At 42.1% G+C, this 21189-nt stretch overlaps 1 protein-coding gene across 9 annotated transcripts in view; it reads right to left on the bottom strand.

Moving 5' to 3' along the window:
* Window positions 1–21189, bottom strand: part of FAM13C (family with sequence similarity 13 member C) — a 304323-nt gene that overhangs the window by 16128 nt on the left and 267006 nt on the right. For 7 of the 9 annotated variants that reach the window (XM_069980308.1, XM_069980304.1, XM_069980307.1 and 4 more), the window contains 2 exons: window positions 20310–20373; window positions 3355–3505 (listed from right to left, as the gene is read on the bottom strand). In XM_069980308.1, the coding sequence (XP_069836409.1) occupies window positions 3355–3505; window positions 20310–20373 (215 nt within the window). The remainder of the gene's footprint in view (window positions 1–3354; window positions 3506–20309; window positions 20374–21189) is intronic. The other 2 variants (XM_069980306.1, XM_069980312.1) reach the window with 1 other exon arrangement.

The raw sequence follows: 21189 nt of genomic DNA, 5'->3' as shown, positions 1-21189 counted from the left end.
TGTCATGGCAAAACGGGGTGTGACTGTCATGCTCATAGGGTGCGAGTTATGTTCAAGTGGATGGGATGATGAGGCTCCTGAGCCTGGTATTCACACCCCATTATACAGTAACTTTCCAGCCCATCTGACAATTCAATGACAAGTACAGATATTCAAACCCCTATATCTCTGGACTGGGAGTATAGAAAAAAGTAAACACACTAATGGAATAATAAAATAAATTGGTTGGTATTGGTTGGTAACATACCAATAAAACAGGGCCGTGCTTTTATTCGTATTTTATTCCATGTTTTATGTTCCTACACATAAATTAACAGTGTGGGATAGAATGAGGAATATATAAGACACTGTACATAAGATGATGTACTGTACATCAAATCTTCTATAAGTCCAGAACCCAAGCAAGGTATTATTTAATGCAACTAGGGAGGGGAATTTACCATAAGAATTACCTCTATTATCTTATGGTCTAAATAGACAGAAGGATTTTCCTTTAGGAGACATTTCAGCTGCTTGTTACATATTGTAATGTCTGAGAACAGCAAACAGACCGTATGCTATGACTGGAACATTTTTACCATAATCTGTTTAATTCCTTTTTAAGGGGCATTCTGCGTTGCTTGACTGGGTTGTGTGTTAAAGGCAGATATCTGCCGTCAGTGTCTATGGTGAGTAAGCCCCTTTAATGAGTATGACCGTACCCATAACAACTAGCGAGCGAGAAGAATTGTAGGCATGGCTGATACTGACTGATACTATTCTGATACCGCACTGACTGATACTATTCTGATACTAATACTATTCTGATACCGTACTGACTGATGCTATTCTGATACCGTACTGACTGATACTATTCTGATACCGTACTGACTGATACTATTCTGATACTAATACTATTCTGATACCGTACTGACTGATACTATTCTGATACTAATACTATTCTGATACTATTCTGATACTAATACTATTCTGATACTGTACTGACTGATACTATTCTGATACTAATACTATTCTGATACCGTACTGACTGATACTATTCTGATACCGTACTGACTGATACTATTCTGATACCGCACTGACTGATACTATTCTGATACTAATACTATTCTGATACCGTACTGACTGATACTATTCTGATACTAATACTATTCTGATACTATTCTGATACTAATACTATTCTGATACCGTACTGACTGATACTATTCTGATACTAATACTATTCTGATACCGTACTGACTGATACTATTCTGATACCGCACTGACTGATACTATTCTGATACTAATACTATTCTGATACCGTACTGACTGATACTATTCTGATACCGTACTGACTGATACTATTCTGATACTAATACTATTCTGATACCATACTGACTGATACTATTCTGATACTAATACTATTCTGATACCGTACTGACTGATACTATTCTGATACCGTACTGACTGATACTATTCTGATACCGTACTGACTGATACTATTCTGATACTAATACTATTCTGATACCGTACTGACTGATACTATTCTGATACCGTACTGACTGATACTATTCTGATACCGCACTGACTGATACTATTCTGATACTAATACTATTCTGATACCGTACTGACTGATGCTATTCTGATACTAATACTATTCTGATACCGTACTGACTGATGCTATTCTGATACTAATACTATTCTGATACCATACTGACTGATACTATTCTGATACCGTACTGACTGATACTATTCTGATACTAATACTATTCTGATACCGTACTGACTGATACTATTCTGATACCGTACTGACTGATACTATTCTGATACCGTACTGACTGATACTATTCTGATACTAATACTATTCTGATACCGTACTGATTGATACTATTCTGATACTAATACTATTCTGATACCGTACTGACTGATACTATTCTGATACTAATACTATTCTGATACCGTACTGACTGATACTATTCTGATACCGTACTGACTGATACTATTCTGATACCGTACTGACTGATACTATTCTGATACTGTACTGACTGATACTATTCTGATACTAATACTATTCTGATACCATACTGACTGATACTATTCTGATACTAATACTATTCTGATACCGTACTGACTGATACTATTCTGATACCATACTGACTGATACTATTCTGATACCGTACTGACTAATACTATTCTGATACTAATACTATTCTGATACCGTACTGACTGATACTATTCTGATACTAATACTATTCTGATACCGTACTGACTGATACTATTCTGATACCGTACTGACTGATACTATTCTGATACCATACTGACTGATACTATTCTGATACCGTACTGACTAATACTATTCTGATACTAATACTATTCTGATACCGTACTGACTGATACTATTCTGATACTAATACTATTCTGATACCGTACTGACTGATACTATTCTGATACCGTACTGACTGATACTATTCTGATACTAATACTATTCTGATACCGTACTGACTGATACTATTCTGATACCATACTGACTGATACTATTCTGATACCGTACTGACTGATACTATTTGGCCAATATAACAGACTCTGATTAGTCCAAAAAAACAAGCGCACCACCACAGATGGAAAGGCTTGCTGAGCTGTAGTTGGATCAGATGAATTACTATCTCTTCTTATGGAGGCTCGTAAATACATGGGGACTGGCATTATTATTTTTCAGCCAAAAGCAGAAGTGTAACCGAAAAATAAGGAAGTGTAGAATAATCTGCACCTTTTTCTGTGCTTTGGACTCTTGGTTTTGGCTAAAAATACTGAACATACATTAAATGTGGACCTAGCCTAAGCTGTATAAAATAGCAGATATCATTACCTGGTCGATACCCATTTCCATTGATCAGCCTGTATCGTGTTCTTCTTTGATTTTTGCTATGACCAGAACTAATCTATTCAGACGGCAGCAAGACATCTTTCCATTTATGATGATAGGAGATGTCATTCTAATAGTGAATAAACATTGGGGCACCAGTCCCATCCCATGAAAATCTTTATTTGGATGTCCACTTTAACCCGAGTACACAATAAAGTCTACAGTGAAATTCCATGGAGCTGAATGACAAGCTGTTCATTGTCATTTGGCGTCTAATGAATGCTGATGTAATGGCAGACTTTCCTGTGCGTTTCACACTATACACTTTCCAGAGCACAAGCCGTCTCCAGACAAGGCAGTGACGGAGCCAAAAAGAGCAGAGTGCAGCATGTTTCCTGCTTGCAAATAATGACAATTGAGGGTTTTCATTACTATAGACCCTCATGACCGATCAGAAATGATACATGATGGAGGTAAATGTATACAGAATATGTGATATAATGTGTGCTTCTTACCTGCATGGTTGGCAGCCTCATTTGGCACAGTCTGGATTAGAGAACTGCTCGCCTCTTTGCAGCCATGAGACTGTCCTACAACCTCCTCCTGAGATGGCAAGAAAGCAGAGCACAGATCAGACTCTAGGGCTTGGAGCTTGAGGAAGGAATTCTGTAAACAGAAGCAGAACATCAGGCTGGCTGCAGATGGCACCGAGCTGTGCTAGCAATCCTCTAATACCCCAACAGCAGCGGCAGGCTTCCCTACAACAGGATTGCAAGCTCTTTAACAGGGGGGGAACCACCAGGCTGAGCCTACGCAAATGGGACACGTGGGCTCTGCAGCTCTGCAAATCCTCATGTATATGGATTATTAATGACACCCGGGGATGGTGATTCCGTCAGACTGACCTCATTTTCTCGTAGATCAATGTATCTGCTGCAGGGGGGGAGGGGAGATCAATGCTCACCATAGGCTTGCAGCCATTCATTCATGACTGTGACATCAGCATGTCCTGACTACAGAACACACCCCCTGCCATTGATGAAAAAGAACACCATACCTTTACACAGTAGTGAGGGGTTAAAGGCGTGGGCGCTGCATGGAGAGCTGTCACAATACCATTTATTTGCTGTTTGGTCTCCTTATAATATGAAAGCATAAATGCAGTTTTTTTCCACGCACACCTTCATGTCACGTAAACAATGGCACACTTATGTGCCAGCTCTGTTTATTGCCCTTCCTATCGAGTTACTAGGAAATCACATTAATAAATTACCAGCATCTGTTAAATGAGGAGCAGAGCTGGGTGCAGCTCCCTGCCTGTGGCTAGCATAGTGCCTGCCTGTTCTGCATCTAGAGACGTGCAATCTAGCAGGGACACCTTATTGTCTGTGATGTAAGATGTGGCTCACCAGCAGCAGAGCCTGGCGGCTGGGCACCATGACTCACTCCAGCTCCCCCAGATCACCCAGTAAGTGCTCACAGGGGAGACGCAGGCTGCACACACCGGCAGATTTATGCTGCAGTGCCCACCACCGTTACTAACACTCCATGTCCCCATGGTTATAATAACCAGGCTCACATTCAAACAAAGAATTACATTCTATAGAAGCTACAACCATAAGGTGCTGGGACTCATTCTACATGGAAAAGCAACAGATATAGACCAGGTTCCCACTATGTATAAATGATGGCTGGTTTTCACAACAAAGGGCATCATTATGCAAATAATGCACATTATATAAAAAAATAACATCCATTATTTTTGCAATTATGGCCGTTATAATGAAAGATGGCCGTCATTTTTACATAGCTATTGCTGCGTTTCCACGGAATGATTATCGCTCGAATTTTCGCAATAACGATTGCATTTGAGTGATAATCGTTCCGTGTAAACCCAGCAAACGATCAGGCGACGAGCGAGAAACGTTCATTTTGATGTTTCAACATGTCGTTTGCTAAAAATTCGCAGATCGCTTTGTGTAAATAGTTTTTCAAAGATTCACCCTATGTGTGAGATGGGCTTAAAGGGAACCTGTCACCCCCCGTGCCAGGGTGACAGGCTCCCGACCCCCCGTTAGAGCCCCCTATACTTACTCTAACGGGGGGTCGGGAGCCTGTCACCCCGGCACGGGGGGTGACAGGTTCCCTTTAAGCGATCTTAAAAACGCAATAACAATTTTCCTTACAAATTTTCTAATGATTTTTCTAACGATTTATTCGTCTAAACACTGATCGTTATAAAAGACAAATTGTTGCTTCAAAATCCTTAAACGAGCGATTGGGTGAACTATCACTTCGTGTAAACGCAGCATTAGCCATAGCAATATGCACAATCGATGGTGACACCATGAAAATGTGTCATTTACCTCTTTATATTAAGATATTCCTTAAAGTGAATGTACCAGCAGGTACATCGCTTAAAGATTTTTACATTAATAGACTGGGTCGGGGATACGAGTGCCGCAGTCCTTTTTTTGAACCCCAGACGGGTTGCCGCGCACAGCGCAGGTCTATTCCTGGTCACTGAAGTCCTGGAGGCAGGCCTGCCCATCCCCTGTGAGACAAAACCCCTCTCCTCTGTCACACAGTTCTATTAATTCTCATGGAGCCGCATCACAGAGGGAAGGGCAGAACATCACACTAAGGGCCCCCCTCCAGTGCTTTAGGCCGGGCCAGTCACCGGGGATAGACCGGCACTGTGTGTGGGAACCGGGCTGGGGGTTAAAAAAAAAAAACGACCAATGGCACCGGAATCCCTGCGTCGGTCTATTGATGTTAAATCTTTAATCGATGTACCTGCTGGTACATTCACTTTAATGTATGGGTGGTATGGAGATTCCTTACATAAAATATTATATAGCTAAACTATTCTTGTACATAGAACAGAGCAGGTTAGCATCCTTGTTGCTTCTTTGTCAGTCTTCTCTCTCACAGCCCATAGACAGATTAGAGACGCAATATGGTCACACATCACGTGGACAAACACTTGTTCGCTGGTTCAGCATGACTGAGCATGTATGCATACTAAATTGCAAGAGGACGAGGTCAACCACTGCTATCATTATGACTACAAGGGGGTCACTAGGGTGACAGATAGCCAAAAGGACTCAAACAGGCAACCAGAATCAATCGATCACCACTTCTGTTTGCAGAATCTGAGGCCACCCATTGGTGTTCACCAGGATTGAGTTTGCTGCTAGGAACCCAGGCTGATGCAGGTGAAGGGGTTATGGAGTGAGACAAATGGCCATAAAAAACCCCAAAAGACTGAGGTCAGAACCAGAAAGTCAAGGACAAACCAAATCAGCAGGCAAAGGGTAAACTAGTCCAGAGTTGGCAAACCAGGAGAGCATATCTAGCGAATCAGTGGGCAAGGGATTAAAGGGATTATCCAGCGCTACAAAAACATGGCAACTTTCTTCCAGAGACAGCCCCACTCTTGTCTCCAGCTTGGGCGGGGTTTTTCTGCTCAGTTATATTGAAGTGAATGGAGCTTAAAGCGACTCTGTACCCACAATCTGACCCCCCCCCCAAACCACTTGTACCTTCGGATAGCTGCTTTTAATTTAAGACCTGTCCTGGGGTCCGTTTGGCTGGTGATGCAGTTATTCTCCTAAAAACAACTTTTAATCCTACAGCGCTGTGTCTAATGGCCGGGGCTTACATTTGTATATGCATTAGGCTGGCACCACCTCTCTGTCCTTCTTCTTCACCCTCCTCATCATTAGGAATGCTCCAGGAACATTTACTGCTGTTTGAGCTTTGCACAGGTGTCTTACCGATCCAGCCCATGTTCATTATGCACACAGGTGGGGAATAGGAAGCAATCTGCCTGGAGCATTCCTAATGATGTGGAGGGCGATGAGGAGGGTGGGGTGGAGGGACAGAGAGGTTGTACCAGCCTAATGCATATACACATGTAAGCCCCGGCCGTTAGACACATCGCTGCCAGATTAAAAGTAAATTTTTAGCACAATAACTGCATCACCTGCCAAACGGACCCCAGGACAGATCTTGGATTAAAAGCAGCTATCCGAAGGTACAAGTGGTTTGGGGGGGGGGGCAGATTGTGGGTACAGAGTCGCTTTAATTGCAAACCGCACCTGAACTGGAGACAAGAGTGGTGCTGTCTCTGAGAGAAAGTGGCCATGTTTTTGTAGCACTTGATAACCCCTTTAACCAGAAGACATTCAAGAGTCAGCAAGCCCCAGCAATTAAAGGGGTAGTCCAGCACTAAAAAAACATGGCCACTTTCCAGTTCAGGTGTGGTTTACAATTAATGGGGTTGTCCGGCAAAAATCTTTTTCTTTCAAATCAACTGGTTTCAGAAAGTTATAAAGATTTTTAATTTACTTCTATATAAAAATCTCCGGTCTTCCCAAAGTTATCAGCTGCTGTATGTCCTGCAGGAAGTGGTGTTTTCTTTTCAGTCTGACACAGTGCTCTCTGCTGACTTTCTTGACCGAGACAGGAACAGTCTAGCAGGAAAGGTTGTCTCTGGGCATTTGCTGCTGCTGTGGACCTCTGGACACTTACTGTCTCAGACAGAGGTGGCAGCAGAGAGCACGGTGTCAGACTGAAAAGGAAACAACATTTCCTGCAGGACATACAACAGCTGATAAGTATAGGAAGACTTGAGATTTTTAAATAGAAGTAAATTACAAACCTATATAACTTTCTGAAACCAGTTGATTTGAAAGAAAAATATTTTCACTGGATAACCCCTTTAAGCTCCATTCACTTCAATTTAATGGAGTTGCAAAACCTGCACCCAAACTGGAAACAAGAGTGGTGCTGTCTCTGCAGAAAGTGTCCGTGTTTTTGTAGCGCTGGATAACCCCTTTAAAAAATGGGGTAAACAGGTATGAAGCCTGAATCATAGACATTTATCATTAATAAGTGCCTACAGATTGGATGCTACCCAGAGTTTTTATTTCTCCACTGTCCCAGAATGGTGATAGGGTTAATTACAATATAGGTCGGACACCCCAAACCATCAGTGGATTATTCATGAGGCCTCTTATTGTTTGTATCATTGATGGTTGCACATCCCCTCTTTATCCCCTTTACACTGGGCGACTGACTAGCAATGATTTTTTTTTTTTAAATAGTGTTCACATGTTCAGGTTTTTATTGTAATTAATGAAAAATGGATTTGAAAAGAGGAAAAGTCTCAGCCTTTCCTGTATGACCTTTTCCATTTATAATCTGTTCCTGGCTTTGGCTTCAAAAATTGCAATTAAAAACCTGACTGTATGATCACATCCTTACACAGGCCAATTACTGAGGGTAATTGAGGGTTCTTATGAATGCCCATTCAGTGATCATTATAAGTTCATGTAAAAGGCCCTGAAAGGGAATGAGCCACCTAAGTTTATTTTTACAGATTACTGATTAGTTCCAAATACTGAAATTAGTTATTAATAAATCGATTTATATTTTCAGATTGTACTCTTTTATTTTATCTTTAGCACATTATTATGTGAGCTGCCTTCTTTCTTTAGTTGTTTTAAGCAGCATTTAGTGATATGCTTTACAGCAAGTCTCATGGACATAGACATAATGAACATCTCCAGACCCTATTCTTTGTATGGGACACATCTATAGCATTTATTGTAATCTCTTTGACTTGTGGGAAGGTTATTCCACAAGTAGGGTGAGGCTGAGCCACCACTGTCTTTGCTACCTATCTGTACTTGTGTCACATTTTGCTGTATTTCTGTACAGATCACTTCCAGCTATTTTTTGGCAACTTTCAAAGGCAGCAGAAGTCTAAAGAATTCATTGTATTGCCTTTTGTTGGCTCTATTGCCAAGTAAGTTGGCAAGATATTTTGTATTTTATCAATGAAAGAACTTTTTTATGTAATTAAACATTTCTAAACAAATAACCTGTAGGTCTAACCCAGAATATGATACACTGCTCAGATATATTATGCTATGGACATCACCCGCTGCTGGAGGTCTGGCCGACACCTATCATCTTTATTATTACATAGTGAGTTGCACATCCCTGTCATTCTTTATCATAGTACCGTCAAATGATGAAGCTCCATCATATTCACTGCTGTCAGTTGTAATATTTGGCACAGCCAGGACCAAAACCACCGAGCTATGTTATGTAAGCAGTGATGGTGTAGAAAGGGATGCAGATGCTTCAATTAGCTGATTGGTATGGGTGCTGTTATGGGAGTCGGACCCCCACCTCAGACCTTGAACAGTTCACTACTGCTCTATAGAATAGTCTGCAGAGGCATGCAACAGTGTGAGTGGTATACATTTTTATACAATATGTGATTATGGTAATGGATACCAGTGTATGACATCAATCAGAAGAATCCATTAAATGAATATAGGGAGGCCCACATCCTGCTAGGGGCCCAACAAGGGGTAGGGCCCACCGGGGGATTTCCCTGCTCCCCTGTAAGCAGGGCTGTTTCTGCCATGAGGCAGACTGAGCTTTCTGCCTCAGGCGGTAGATTCTTTACTCCACTAGGGGGCAGCACAATCCCTCACTTTCACCCGGTCTGCAGGCACATCACCAGGCACCTCTGCCTCCTCCTCAGGCCCCCTCTCCGTAGCTCAGTGATGGACAGCCTTGTCACTGGGGGCGGCTGTCTCCTAGCTGGCTGGCTGTCTCTGTCGGAGCAGAGAGAAGGGGAGGGAGGCCCAGCACCACAGTAGAGCTGACTGGAAGCTGTGTGTGCCCTGTCCCCTCCCATACAGCCTCATCTCCTGAGCCCTCCACTGCTGGCCTGGGATGTGACATCTGCTGGAGGAGACAGACACAGGAGGTTAGTGTGTGTGTATACAGTATATATATATATATATATATATATATATATATATATATATATGTGTGTGTGTGTGTATACAGTATATGTGAGTGTGTATACAGTATATGTGTGTATACAGTATATGTGTGTATACAGTATATGTGTGTGTGTGTATACAGTATATATGTGTGTGTGTGTGTGTATACAGTATGTGTGTGTGTGTGTGTATACAGTATATGTGTGTGTGTGTGTGTGTGTATACAGTATATATGTGTGTGTGTGTGTGTGTGTATACAGTATATATGTGTGTGTATACAGTATATATGTGTGTGTGTGTATACAGTATATGTGTGTGTATACAGTATATATGTGTGTGTGTGTGTATGTGTGTGTATACAGTATATGTGTGTATACAGTATATATGTGTGTGTGTATACAGTATGTGTGTATGTGAGAATATATTTGTGTGTGTGTATAAATATATATATATTTATATGTGAGTGTGTATGTGTGTGTATATATGTGTGTGTGTATATATAAATATATATATTTATTTGTGAGTGTGTGTGTGTATATCTAATCTGCCCTGTATGTACAGCACATGTGCCCTGTATAAGTATGGAGTGATCTCAGTAGCTGAGCCCAGTCTATGCCCAGGTTTGCCAGCTGCTATCTGTCACCAGTGTGACTGGCATTCTGTTGTATTATTAGCGCCCCCACAGCCTGTACACATAGTCACCTTACTGGGGAAGCAATAGTAAATCCCTAGATGCCATAGTTATAGCCGCACACTGTAATAATACCATAAAAATTACTATACACTACTTACATTAGTGCAGTGTACTGTAAAAAGATGTAAAAAAATTAACCCCTTCACGTCAGCCATCTGTATATATACGTTCCTATTGCACATGCCCCGTGCAGTAGGAATGTACATATACGTTCCTGCTTTGACGGGGGTTTGTGATGAGAACAGGATCGCTGCAGGGACAGCGATCCCGCTCTCATCTGAGTGAGGCACCGGAGATAATGAGAATCAGCTGCGATCCCGCAGCTGACCCCCATTAACCCCTTAGTGACCGCCGAAACGGCGGTCACTAATGGGCCGGTGCCGCCGCTATATTTCATCTCCCCCCACCGTGAATCCACGGTGGGGGGAGATGAAATAGTTAAAATCAGACCCCAGACCAGCCCCCCTAGTGCCCCGGTATCTAACCCCCCCTCCCCGCGGCGGCCATCAGATCCAAGATGGCCGCCGCGATCACTGTGAACAGACTAATGTCTGTTCACAGTGATCTCTTTGTAAAAATGAATGAAAACCCCATGCTCTCCGCCACCGGAGGTAGCGGAGAGCATGGGGCAGTCATCGGGGACCCCCCCTGTGGGGTCCCGGTACAAGCGATCAGCGGTATATACTATATACCGCTGATCGCTTGTGCCATGTGCCGCCGGAACATTTTATCCCCTGTCACCATGAATGATTGGTGACAGGGGATAGAAAGTGATGTCCCCCCACCCCCCCAGTCGCCCCCCACCCCCCCAGTCACCCCCGTCCCCGAGTCACCCTCCCCTACCCCATATACCCACCTGATCCTGGAGCTCCTTCCTCCTCGGTGTCCTGGCTGGTTATGAAGTGCGCATGCGCTCCACAACCAGCCAGCTCTGAAAATTTAAAGTGACAGAGACCAATTTGGTCTCTGTCACTAAACTATGATTACTGTGATAGAAAATATCACAGTAATCATAGTAATACAGTGAAAAAGAATGTGAAAAGTACAAAAAGTGACAAACATACAAAAAAATAAAACACACACTTTCTATTATAGTAATAATTGCAGTTTACTCCCAAATTACCCCTAACCCCCCCCCCCCCCAGATTACCCGTAACTACCGCAGCTAGCCTGTAACAACCCCAGGTTGTAATCACGTCAGATTGCACGTTACCCCCCAGATTACCCGTAACCACCGCACGTTGACCGCAACCACCGCACGTTGACCGTAACCACCGCACGTTGCCCGTAACCACCGCACGTTGCCCGTAACCACCGCACACTGCCCGTAACCACCGCACGTTGCCAGTGACCCCCTCCAGATTGTCCGTAATCACCCCAGATTGCCTGTACCCACCCCAAATTACCTATAAGCACTTAAGTCTATCCGTAACAATTCTAGATTGTCTGTAACCCCTCCAGGTTGCCCGTAACCACCGTAGGTTGCGCATAACCACCCCAGGTTGCCCGTAATCATGCCAGATTACATGTAACCCCCCAGATTGCACGCAACCACCGCAGGTCGCGTCTGACCACCGCACGTCGCCTCTGACCACCGCACGTCGCCTCTGACCACCGCACGTCGCCTCTGACCACTGCACGTCGCCTTTGACCACCGCACGTCGCCTCTGACCACCGCACGTCGCCACTGACCACCGCACGTCGCCACTGACCACCGCACGTCGCCACTGACCACCGCACGTCACCTCTGACCACCGCACCTTGCCTCTGACCACCGCACCTTGCCTCTGACCACCGCACCTTGCCTCTAACCACCCCAAATTGCCAGTGACCCCCTCCAGATTGCCCGCAACCACGCCAGATTACAGGTACCCACCTCAGATTACCTATTAGCACTTCAGTTTATCCGTAACCACAGCAGGTTGCCTGTAACCACCCCAGATTGTCTGTAACCACCCCAGACTGTCTGTAACCACCCCACGTTGCCCGTAACCACAGCAGGTTGCCTGTAACCACCCTAGATTGTCTGTAACCACAGCAGGTTGTCCGTAACCACAGCAGGTTGTCCGTATTCACCCCAGGTTGCCTGTAACCACCCCAGGTTGCCTGTAACCACCCCAGGTTGCCTGTAACCACCCCAGGTTGCCGTAACCACAGTAGGTTGCCCGTGACCTCCCCATGTTGACGGTATCCACCCCAGATTACCCGTAACCACCCCAGATTACCCGTAACCACCCCAGATTACCCGTAACCACTTCAGACTGCCCGTAACCACCCCAGACTGCCCGTAACCACCTCCAAATTACCCGGAACCACCCCACATTACCTGTAATCTAATTTTTTTAATTTTTAATTTTATTTTAGTAACTGCGCTATTCTAATAACTATTACTAGCTACTGTTTTGCTCCAGCAAATTGGCAGTCCTTCCCTTCTGAGTCCTGCTGTGTGCCCATACAGTGGTTTATGCCCACATATGGGGTATCGTTGTACTCGGGAGAACCTGCGTTACAGATTTTGGGGTACGTTTTCTCTCATGTTCCTTGTGAAATTTAGAAATTTCAAACTAAACCAACATATTATTGGAAAAATTCAAGTTTTTCATTTTTACTGGCCAATTTTGAATACTTTCCTCTAATACCTGTGGGGCCAAAATGCTCATCCTACCCCAAGATGAATTCTTTGAGGGGTGTACTTTCCAAAATGGGGTGACTTTTGGGGGGTCTATTCTGTAGACATTACAGGGGCGCTGCAAATGCACCTGGCGCTCAGAAACTTCTTCAGAAAAATCTGCACGGAAAATGCTAATTGGCGCTCCTTCCCTTCTGAGCCCGGCTGTGTGCCCATACAGTGGTTTATACCCACATATGCGGTACCGTTCTACTCAGGAGAACCTGCGTTACAGATTTTGGGGTGAATTTTCTCTCCTGTTCCTTGTGAAATTGAGAAATTTCAAACTAAAGGAACAAATTATTGGAAAAATTCGAGTTTTTCATTTTTACTGTCTACTTTTGAATACTTTCCTCTTATACCGGTGGGGTCAAAATGCTCACCACACCCCAAAATGAATTCTTTGAGGGGTGCACTTTCCAAAATGGGGTGACTTATGGCGAGATTTTACTCCGCTGGCACTACAGGGGCTCTGCAAACGCACCTGGCACTCAGAAACTTCTTCAGCAAAATCTGCATTGAAAAAGCTAATTGGCACTCCTTCCCTTCTGAGCCCTGCTGTGTGCCCATACAGTGGTTTATACCGACATATGAGGTACCTTTTTACTCAGGAGAACCTGTGTTTCAAATTTTGGGGTACTTTTTTTCTCTTGTTCCTCGTGAAATTGAGAAATTTTAAACTAAAGGAACATATTATTGGATAAATTCGAGTTTTTCATTTTTACTGTCTACTTTTGACTACTTTCCTCTAATACCTGTGGGGTCATAATGCTCACCACACCCCAAAATGAATTATTTGAGGGGTGTACTTTCCAAAATGGGGTGACTATGGGCGAGATTTTACTCCGCTGGCACTACAGGGGCACTGCAAACGCACCTGGCGCTCAGAAACTTCTTCAGCAAAATCTGCATTGAAAAAGCTAATTGGCACTCCTTCCCTTCTGAGCCCTGCTGTGTGCCCATACAGTGGTTTATGCCCACATATGAGGTACCTTTTTACTCAGGAGAACCTGCGTTACAGATTTTGGGGTGAATTTTCTCTCCTGTTCCTCGTGAAATGGAGAAAATTCAAACTAAAGGAACATATTATTGGAAAAATTCGAGTTTTTCATTTTTACTGTCTAATTTTGAATACTTTCCTCTAACACCTGTGGGGTCAAAATGCTCATCCTACCCCAAGATGAATTTTTGTGAGGGGTGTACTTTCCAAAATGGGGTGACTTATGGGGGGTTTTCTCTCTGCTGACACTACAGGGGCACTGCAAACGCACCTGGCGCTCGGAAACTTCTTCAGCAAAATCTGCAATGGAAAAGCTAGATGGCGCTCCCTTCTTTCTGAGCCCCGCTGTGTGCCCATACAGTGGTTTACGCCCACATATGGGGTACCGTAGTACTCAAGAGAACCTGCGTTACAAATTTTGGGGTGCGTTTTCTCTCATGTTCCTTTTGAAAATGAGAAACTTTAATCTAAACGTATATATTATTGGAAAATTGTAATTTTTCATTTTTTTACGGCCTAATGGTGAATACTTTCCTCCAGCCCCTGTAGGGTTAAAATGCTCATTATACCCCTAGATTAATTATTTAAGGTGTCTAGTTTCCAAAATGGGGTCACTTATGGGGGTTTCCAGTATACAAGCCTCCTAAATCAACTTAAGAAAAGAACTGGTCCCTAAAAAAATCAGTTTTGGAAACTTTTACGAAAATGTGGTAATTTGCTGATAAATTTCTAAGCCCCGTAACACCCTAAAAAAGTAAAATATGTTTATGAAATGAAGCCAGAATAAAGAGGACATATCGGTAATGTGACTTAGTAACTAATTTATGTGATACGACTTTCTTTTTTAGAAGCAGAGAATTTCAAAGTTCATAAAATGCAAATTTTTTCAAATTTTCATGATATTTTGATGTTTTTCACAAAAAACACACAAAGTAGTGACCAAATTTTGCCACTAATATAAAGTGCCATATGTGATGAAAAAACAATCTCAGAATCGCTAGCATACGTTAAAGCATCACTGAGCTATAAGAGCATAAAGTGAGACAGGTCAGATTTTGAAAAATTAGCCTGGTCTTTTAGGTGCAAATAGGCTTGGTCTTGAAGGGGTTAAAAAGAATCCTCTGTATAAAAAATGCAAATCACTACTTTTCCCTATTTTTCAAATAAAAAAATCTACACAAGAATATATATAACTATGAGGGTATGTTCAAACTATGGAATACGTTCGGAAATCTCACGCTGAGACAGTGCGGCAGACTCCACTTGAAGTTCCATATGTCTCATTGTCAAAAACGACATTACTTCTCTGCACGGTGAACGCTATAAAAAGAATATATCCGTGCAATGTATTCATTATTGGTATACTGTATATGTGCTGTATATTGCTGCTAGTATATATCTATGTATGTATATATCTGTTTATGCAGTTGGCTACATAGATTTCTTAACTACTATTCGTCAATTTGGGGGGGGGGGGGGGCGCCATTTCAATTCTCGCCTCAGGCAGCAGAAAACCTAGAATCGGCCCTGCCTGTAAGCCATTCCTAGCTCGCCTTCATGTGCAGTGTTCAGATTTTATGGCTCCTTCACCCAGCTCTCAATGACAGCTCTGGTGGTCTACTTATTGGATGTTAGATCAAAACTCTAAGGGGGGGGGGGGTTCACACGTAGCAGAATTGCAGCGGATTTCATGCTGCAAGTTCCGCTGAGAAATCCGCTGTGATTCCTGGGACTGTCATTTTGAATTGATTTACATAGTCACAGTGGAATTTTCATTTCACTGCGAGTATGTAAAGCGCCATCCCCCAACCTGCCACGGCCCGGTGAATACTTTACCTATCCACACTCCGGCCGGCTTCTGTGGCTCCTGGGTCCTTGACATCTCGCTCAGCCAATCAGTGCACTATCCTGCTACAGCCACCGACTAACTGAGCGGGACATCAGGGAGCCGGGAGCCACAGAAGCAGGCCAGAGCTTGGATAGGTAAAGTATTCACCAGGCCCTGTCGGGTTAGGGGGGTGGCATTTTACATACTCCCAGTGGAATGAATAGATAGAATATCAGGCTAAGGAATGAAGGGACATATGGGGGGAGATTTATCAAACATGGTGTAAAGTGAAACTAGTTCAGTTGCCCCAAGCAACCAATCAGATTCCACCTTTCATTTTCCAATGATTCTGTGAGGACTGAAAGGTGGAATCTGATTGGTTGCTAGGGGCGACTGAGACAGTTTCTCTTTACACCATGTTTGATAAATCTCCCCCATAGTCTCTAATCCCTGTTGTTCTGCACTATACTACAGACATTATATTGGGATTTCTTCATGATAATTAATGCAATCTATATAAATGCATTCCACGTTGTTCAGACCTGGAGTAGCTCATAGGGATCCTGGGTGGTAATATGTTGTATTATCTGTGAACTATATACTTTATATTATAGATTTGGTTTCTGGTGAAATTTTTTTTTCTTCTGTATTTAGTATTGTTTGGTGATTATTTTGTTGCTTACTTTATTTATTGGATTCAGTATATTCTGAGTATTATTATTGCACAATTAGCACTTGCACTTTAGTAGTGTGTGTTTTTATTGTGTATGTACTATATGAGCACTATAATGTGATTTTTTTTTGGGGGGGGGGGGAAGTGCCAGCATCCAGTATCAATGAGTATTGTTTGGATATTTTTGATTTGTATATATTATTACAGGATCCCTCTACATTAAGAAGTTAGCTCTCCAGTGTGGAAGTCAGCGTATTATGCCTGCTTCTGTGTGTTCACCCGTATGGGTGTTCTAAGTGTTTTTAAATGTATGTCTAGTTTTTTTGTACAGGATTACAATCATGTTTGATAAACATTTTGTATAAACTTATTGAAATATATTTGTGGGTGCGCCTATTGGTCTGTTTTCTGTCTTGGTTTGGTAGGGCGTTCATTACATGTCACCATAACCCCGGCTCCACAGGTTGCTGTAAGCAGCACAGAACATAATTCCTGCCCCTCGGTCAGTGCCGCTGAAAGCTCTGGATGAGAAGTTCCTATTTATGGCGCTGACGCATTAAGCTTTTGTTTGAAGCACAGCGAAAGACACCGAGGCTGCGGGAGTATAGAGACAGAAAATAACTATTTTTTCTCTCCAGCAAACACAGTTTTGCATTTCATCTAAATCAGTCAGGAAAAGCATGCTCTCTTTGGAATCAAGTAGTACAAATTAGGTGTGTACAGGATTCATGGCAGACAGATCAATTTTGCAAGGGATCCCACCTACTATTCTATCAGCCAGCAGCAATGCAAATGTGTCAGGGTAGAGCCATGGTGCTAATGTGAGCAGTCCTAATGTACAGGCATTGTATTGTTTACCTAAGAGACATTCTGCTATGTGGTTAGTATACATGATTCATTACATTTTTGTGTATAAGTTTAATAAATACAGTATAAAATAATGATAGTAGAGGACCCAATGGTGATGTAATAAAAGGTACTTAGAGGCTAGCTCTATTCTAGTGATCTCACAGCAGAGGGCAAATTAACTGGTGTCAGAAAGCTATAAAGATTTGTAATTTACTTCTATTAAAAAATCTCATGTCTTCCCATACTTATCAGCTACTATATGTCCTGCAGGAAATGTTTTATTTTCAGTCTGGCACAGTGCTCTCTGCTGACATCTCTGGCCAAGACAGGAACTGTCCAGAGCAGGAGAGGTTTTCTATGGGGATTCATAGAAAATAGGGACAAAGTTCCTGTCTTGGCCAGAGATGTCAGCAGAGAGCACTGTGTCACGCTGAAAATAAAACATTTCCTGAATGACATACAGCAGCTAATAAGTATGGGAAGACTTGGGAGTTTTTAATAGAAGTAAATTACAAATCTATATAACTATCTGATATCAGTTGATTTGAAAGAAAAAAGATTTTCGCTGGATAACCCCTTTAATATTGATTGAAGGGATCATGACATAAGATTACTAGAATAAGGTTTCTAGGACTGGTAGGCAGAGCAGGTTTTGGGCAGCAACTTAAATATATTATTTATAGTGTCTTATAGCCAGAGCTTCACTATAAAGTGGTGCTGACACATAAGGCCGACTTGTGTGTCTGTTACTTAAAGTAACATTTTAAAATGTGGAGTAGCAGTATTTATAGCCATTATAATTTGTATACAGCATTTTTTCTATGATGTCTCCAATACACTGCAGACACACAGAGGAAGGAATCCTGCTCCCCTATATTACGCCTTCAGAAGCAGCAGCATCATGGAGGACATTATAGAGTAGTACTGAGTAGGCGTGAATCAGACACTGGGATGGGACAGCAGACTTACTATAAGCTACAGCCACTGTACATGTCTAAGTCTGCTTCCATCTCTCTCCACTCTCTATAGACTTCTCAGGGCAGCATGTACCCTGATTTCTTAGTGATTTCTATAAACCGGTACATTGCATGTGCCATTCTCTGAGCAGAATCGAGCAGCGAATTGTATGAATGAATAAATATACCTGAGTATATTTGAATACAAATGAATATACCAGGAAAATACCTCTGGTGATAACACTTCAGAGGTTACAGTTATATATGAAGCTGTCCCCATAGGACTGGTCCCTAACAATATATAAGATTTCATTGATAAACCACCCCTAGAGCGTGTCCCTTTACAATATACCAAATGTATTTTTTCAACAACATATAAACAATACACTTCATTATGTGGTTTACATGGTAGTTAAACATGGAAGTTCCCTTATATGAGTTGGTTATTATGTTGTTAGACCACAGGGGTCAGAGGTGATCAGCAGGAGACGTTCACAGCGCTGATAATAATATACTTACAGTAGTTATCCTATATGTTTCTTCTCTATAGACATAATACTAGATAAAACATCCTGTGATCACAGAGAGCAGGAGGCCTCAGCAGGAGTCGGTGTAATGCTGTTTACCACAGAGCAGCATAAAACCTCACTATAATACATTATGCAAAAGCACTGACATATACAGAGCGACCACAGCGGTAAATTGTAGTCTTTATCACACATTCTGTCTACCCGTAATATCCTGCAGTTTACATTCACAAAAACAAGAGACACTGGGGATCAATGGACAGTCCCCGCAGACATTGCATTGTTAATGGATCCTATTCAAACCTTCAATAGCCAGCTCGATTTATTACAGCTTGTAGGTGTGCAAGCAGAATTAGTGCTTATAGTAATAATCTGCCTATATTGTATAGAAATATTAACAATCTCATGTAACCTCATTTTTTTCCGAATTAAGTGATCTGCAAGCATGACAATAATCTGCTGCCCAATGGTCCGTGTCTAAAGGTGCCCATACCTTTGGGAAAACGTCATCCAAACCAGCCAACTTTCCAAAGTGTATGGGGGCCTCCTGACTCTCCCCTGACAGATGATGTCAGAAAACAGAAGGGTCAGGTACACTGGATTTCAACTGCCCACCCCATTATTCTCATGTAAGACCCCTGAATGTTCGTGTGTATGGGGAAACTTGGAGATATAGCTGTTGAATGGATGAAGGTTTGACCGCTACTGAAAGTGTATGGCCACCCTAAAACTATAGTCTGCAAACTGCCTATTGAGTGCACCACAATTTCTATAGAATCTGACAAAAAAGATTTGTGTGCATCCATATGAAATAGGAAACCTATGGAAGGACATTTAAGCCATCATGCTCCTCCATGACAGCCATCAGGATCCAACATGTCAGAGGATGAAGAGGAACATAGTAAGGGAAGGGGGGCTTTGTACAAAACTCAGGGATTATCATTATTATTTTGCAGTAAATAAGGCTATCGATTCTGGGTGCAGTCCCATCAGGAGGATATAGGACTGATAACTGAGACTGTGTTACAGTCTATTAGCCATTTGGATTAATAATAAAGTAGTTTCATCCATGTAACGTGCTGCCCTTACATAAGGCAGTATATACTAGTGACAGGTCATCTTTAAGAAAAATGCAAACGTTACATCAGCCAAGAGCCACGCAATGATTGCTGGGAAGACTCCAGTATAAGGAGTGGGAATTTTGAGGAATTTTCCTGGTAATAAACTTTTGAGGCATTGCCTTTCCTGAGGCCAAAATCATCAAGTGTAAACTTACTCTTACAATGCTACAACCTCTATGAGAAGCACTCTGTGATATGAATAATATATAAGGAATAGCCAGTCATTTTTAATAAAATCTAAAGGGAAAATGTATGATGCTATGCCAAGATTTCTTCTCATCAGTCATGCACAATCACTACAGGGAGATGGGTAGATGTGTATACACTTAGATACACCCTTACCTCACTTGAATGCTGCAGCTGTTCAGCAAAATCCTTTGTCTGAATTCGCATTATGGGACTGTTCCTGAAAAACAAATACACATCAGTGATCAATATGATGATCTATAAATTATAATGCAAGTCATCAGTTTCGGTTTTAATTTAAGAAATGTACTCAGCTACGTGTCGCTATAAGAAGAAAATTCAAATACACCAAGAACAAGGCTGTTCCCAATGTTTCCAGAGACCTCCAACCCTAACATAACCTGGAGACAGCACCACTTGCTTTCCACACAAGTTCTGAGAAGGTCCTCTACTCACCCCTGTCCTTTTTCAACATTTTGTTTGAAGATGGTTGGTGAAAAAATGTGGTGGTTAAAAATGTATTCTAAAAAAAATTGAGGCAAATAATTATTTGCTAAATTTTGCTCACAGACGGCTTCAGCATGGCAATCCAAAATCCCTTCCAATTCTGAGACAGAGAGTGCATTACAGTCACTGGATCACACATGTTCACACATAGTATTTCCGTCTTTTTTTAACCAAAACCAGGAGTGGGTTGAAAACACAGAAGTTGTGCGAATCTTTCCATTACAATTTTGGCCTGTCAGTCCCACTACTGGGTTTGGTTAAAAAGAGACTGACGGAAATATTATGTGTGAACATAGCCTTACCCTGTAAAATAATGTTAGTGACATGCAGGGACTAGTGTTTTACTTTACACACACAGTGATATATAACTCTATCTATCTATCTATCTATCTATGATAAACAGCCAAACTGACAGACATTCAACCAAAAAAAATTGGAAATAATAATTATAATGAATGTTGAATCATAAGAGACACTTGTAAGCATTGTATTAGTCACCTGAGGCTATATGTTGTAGGGGGAGCAGGGC

Source organism: Dendropsophus ebraccatus, chromosome 8, assembly GCF_027789765.1.
Source record: "Dendropsophus ebraccatus isolate aDenEbr1 chromosome 8, aDenEbr1.pat, whole genome shotgun sequence".
Lineage (NCBI taxonomy): Eukaryota > Metazoa > Chordata > Amphibia > Anura > Hylidae > Dendropsophus > Dendropsophus ebraccatus.
The sequence above is the reverse complement of the archived record's forward strand: the minus strand, read 5'-3'. Positions and strand labels throughout refer to the sequence as shown.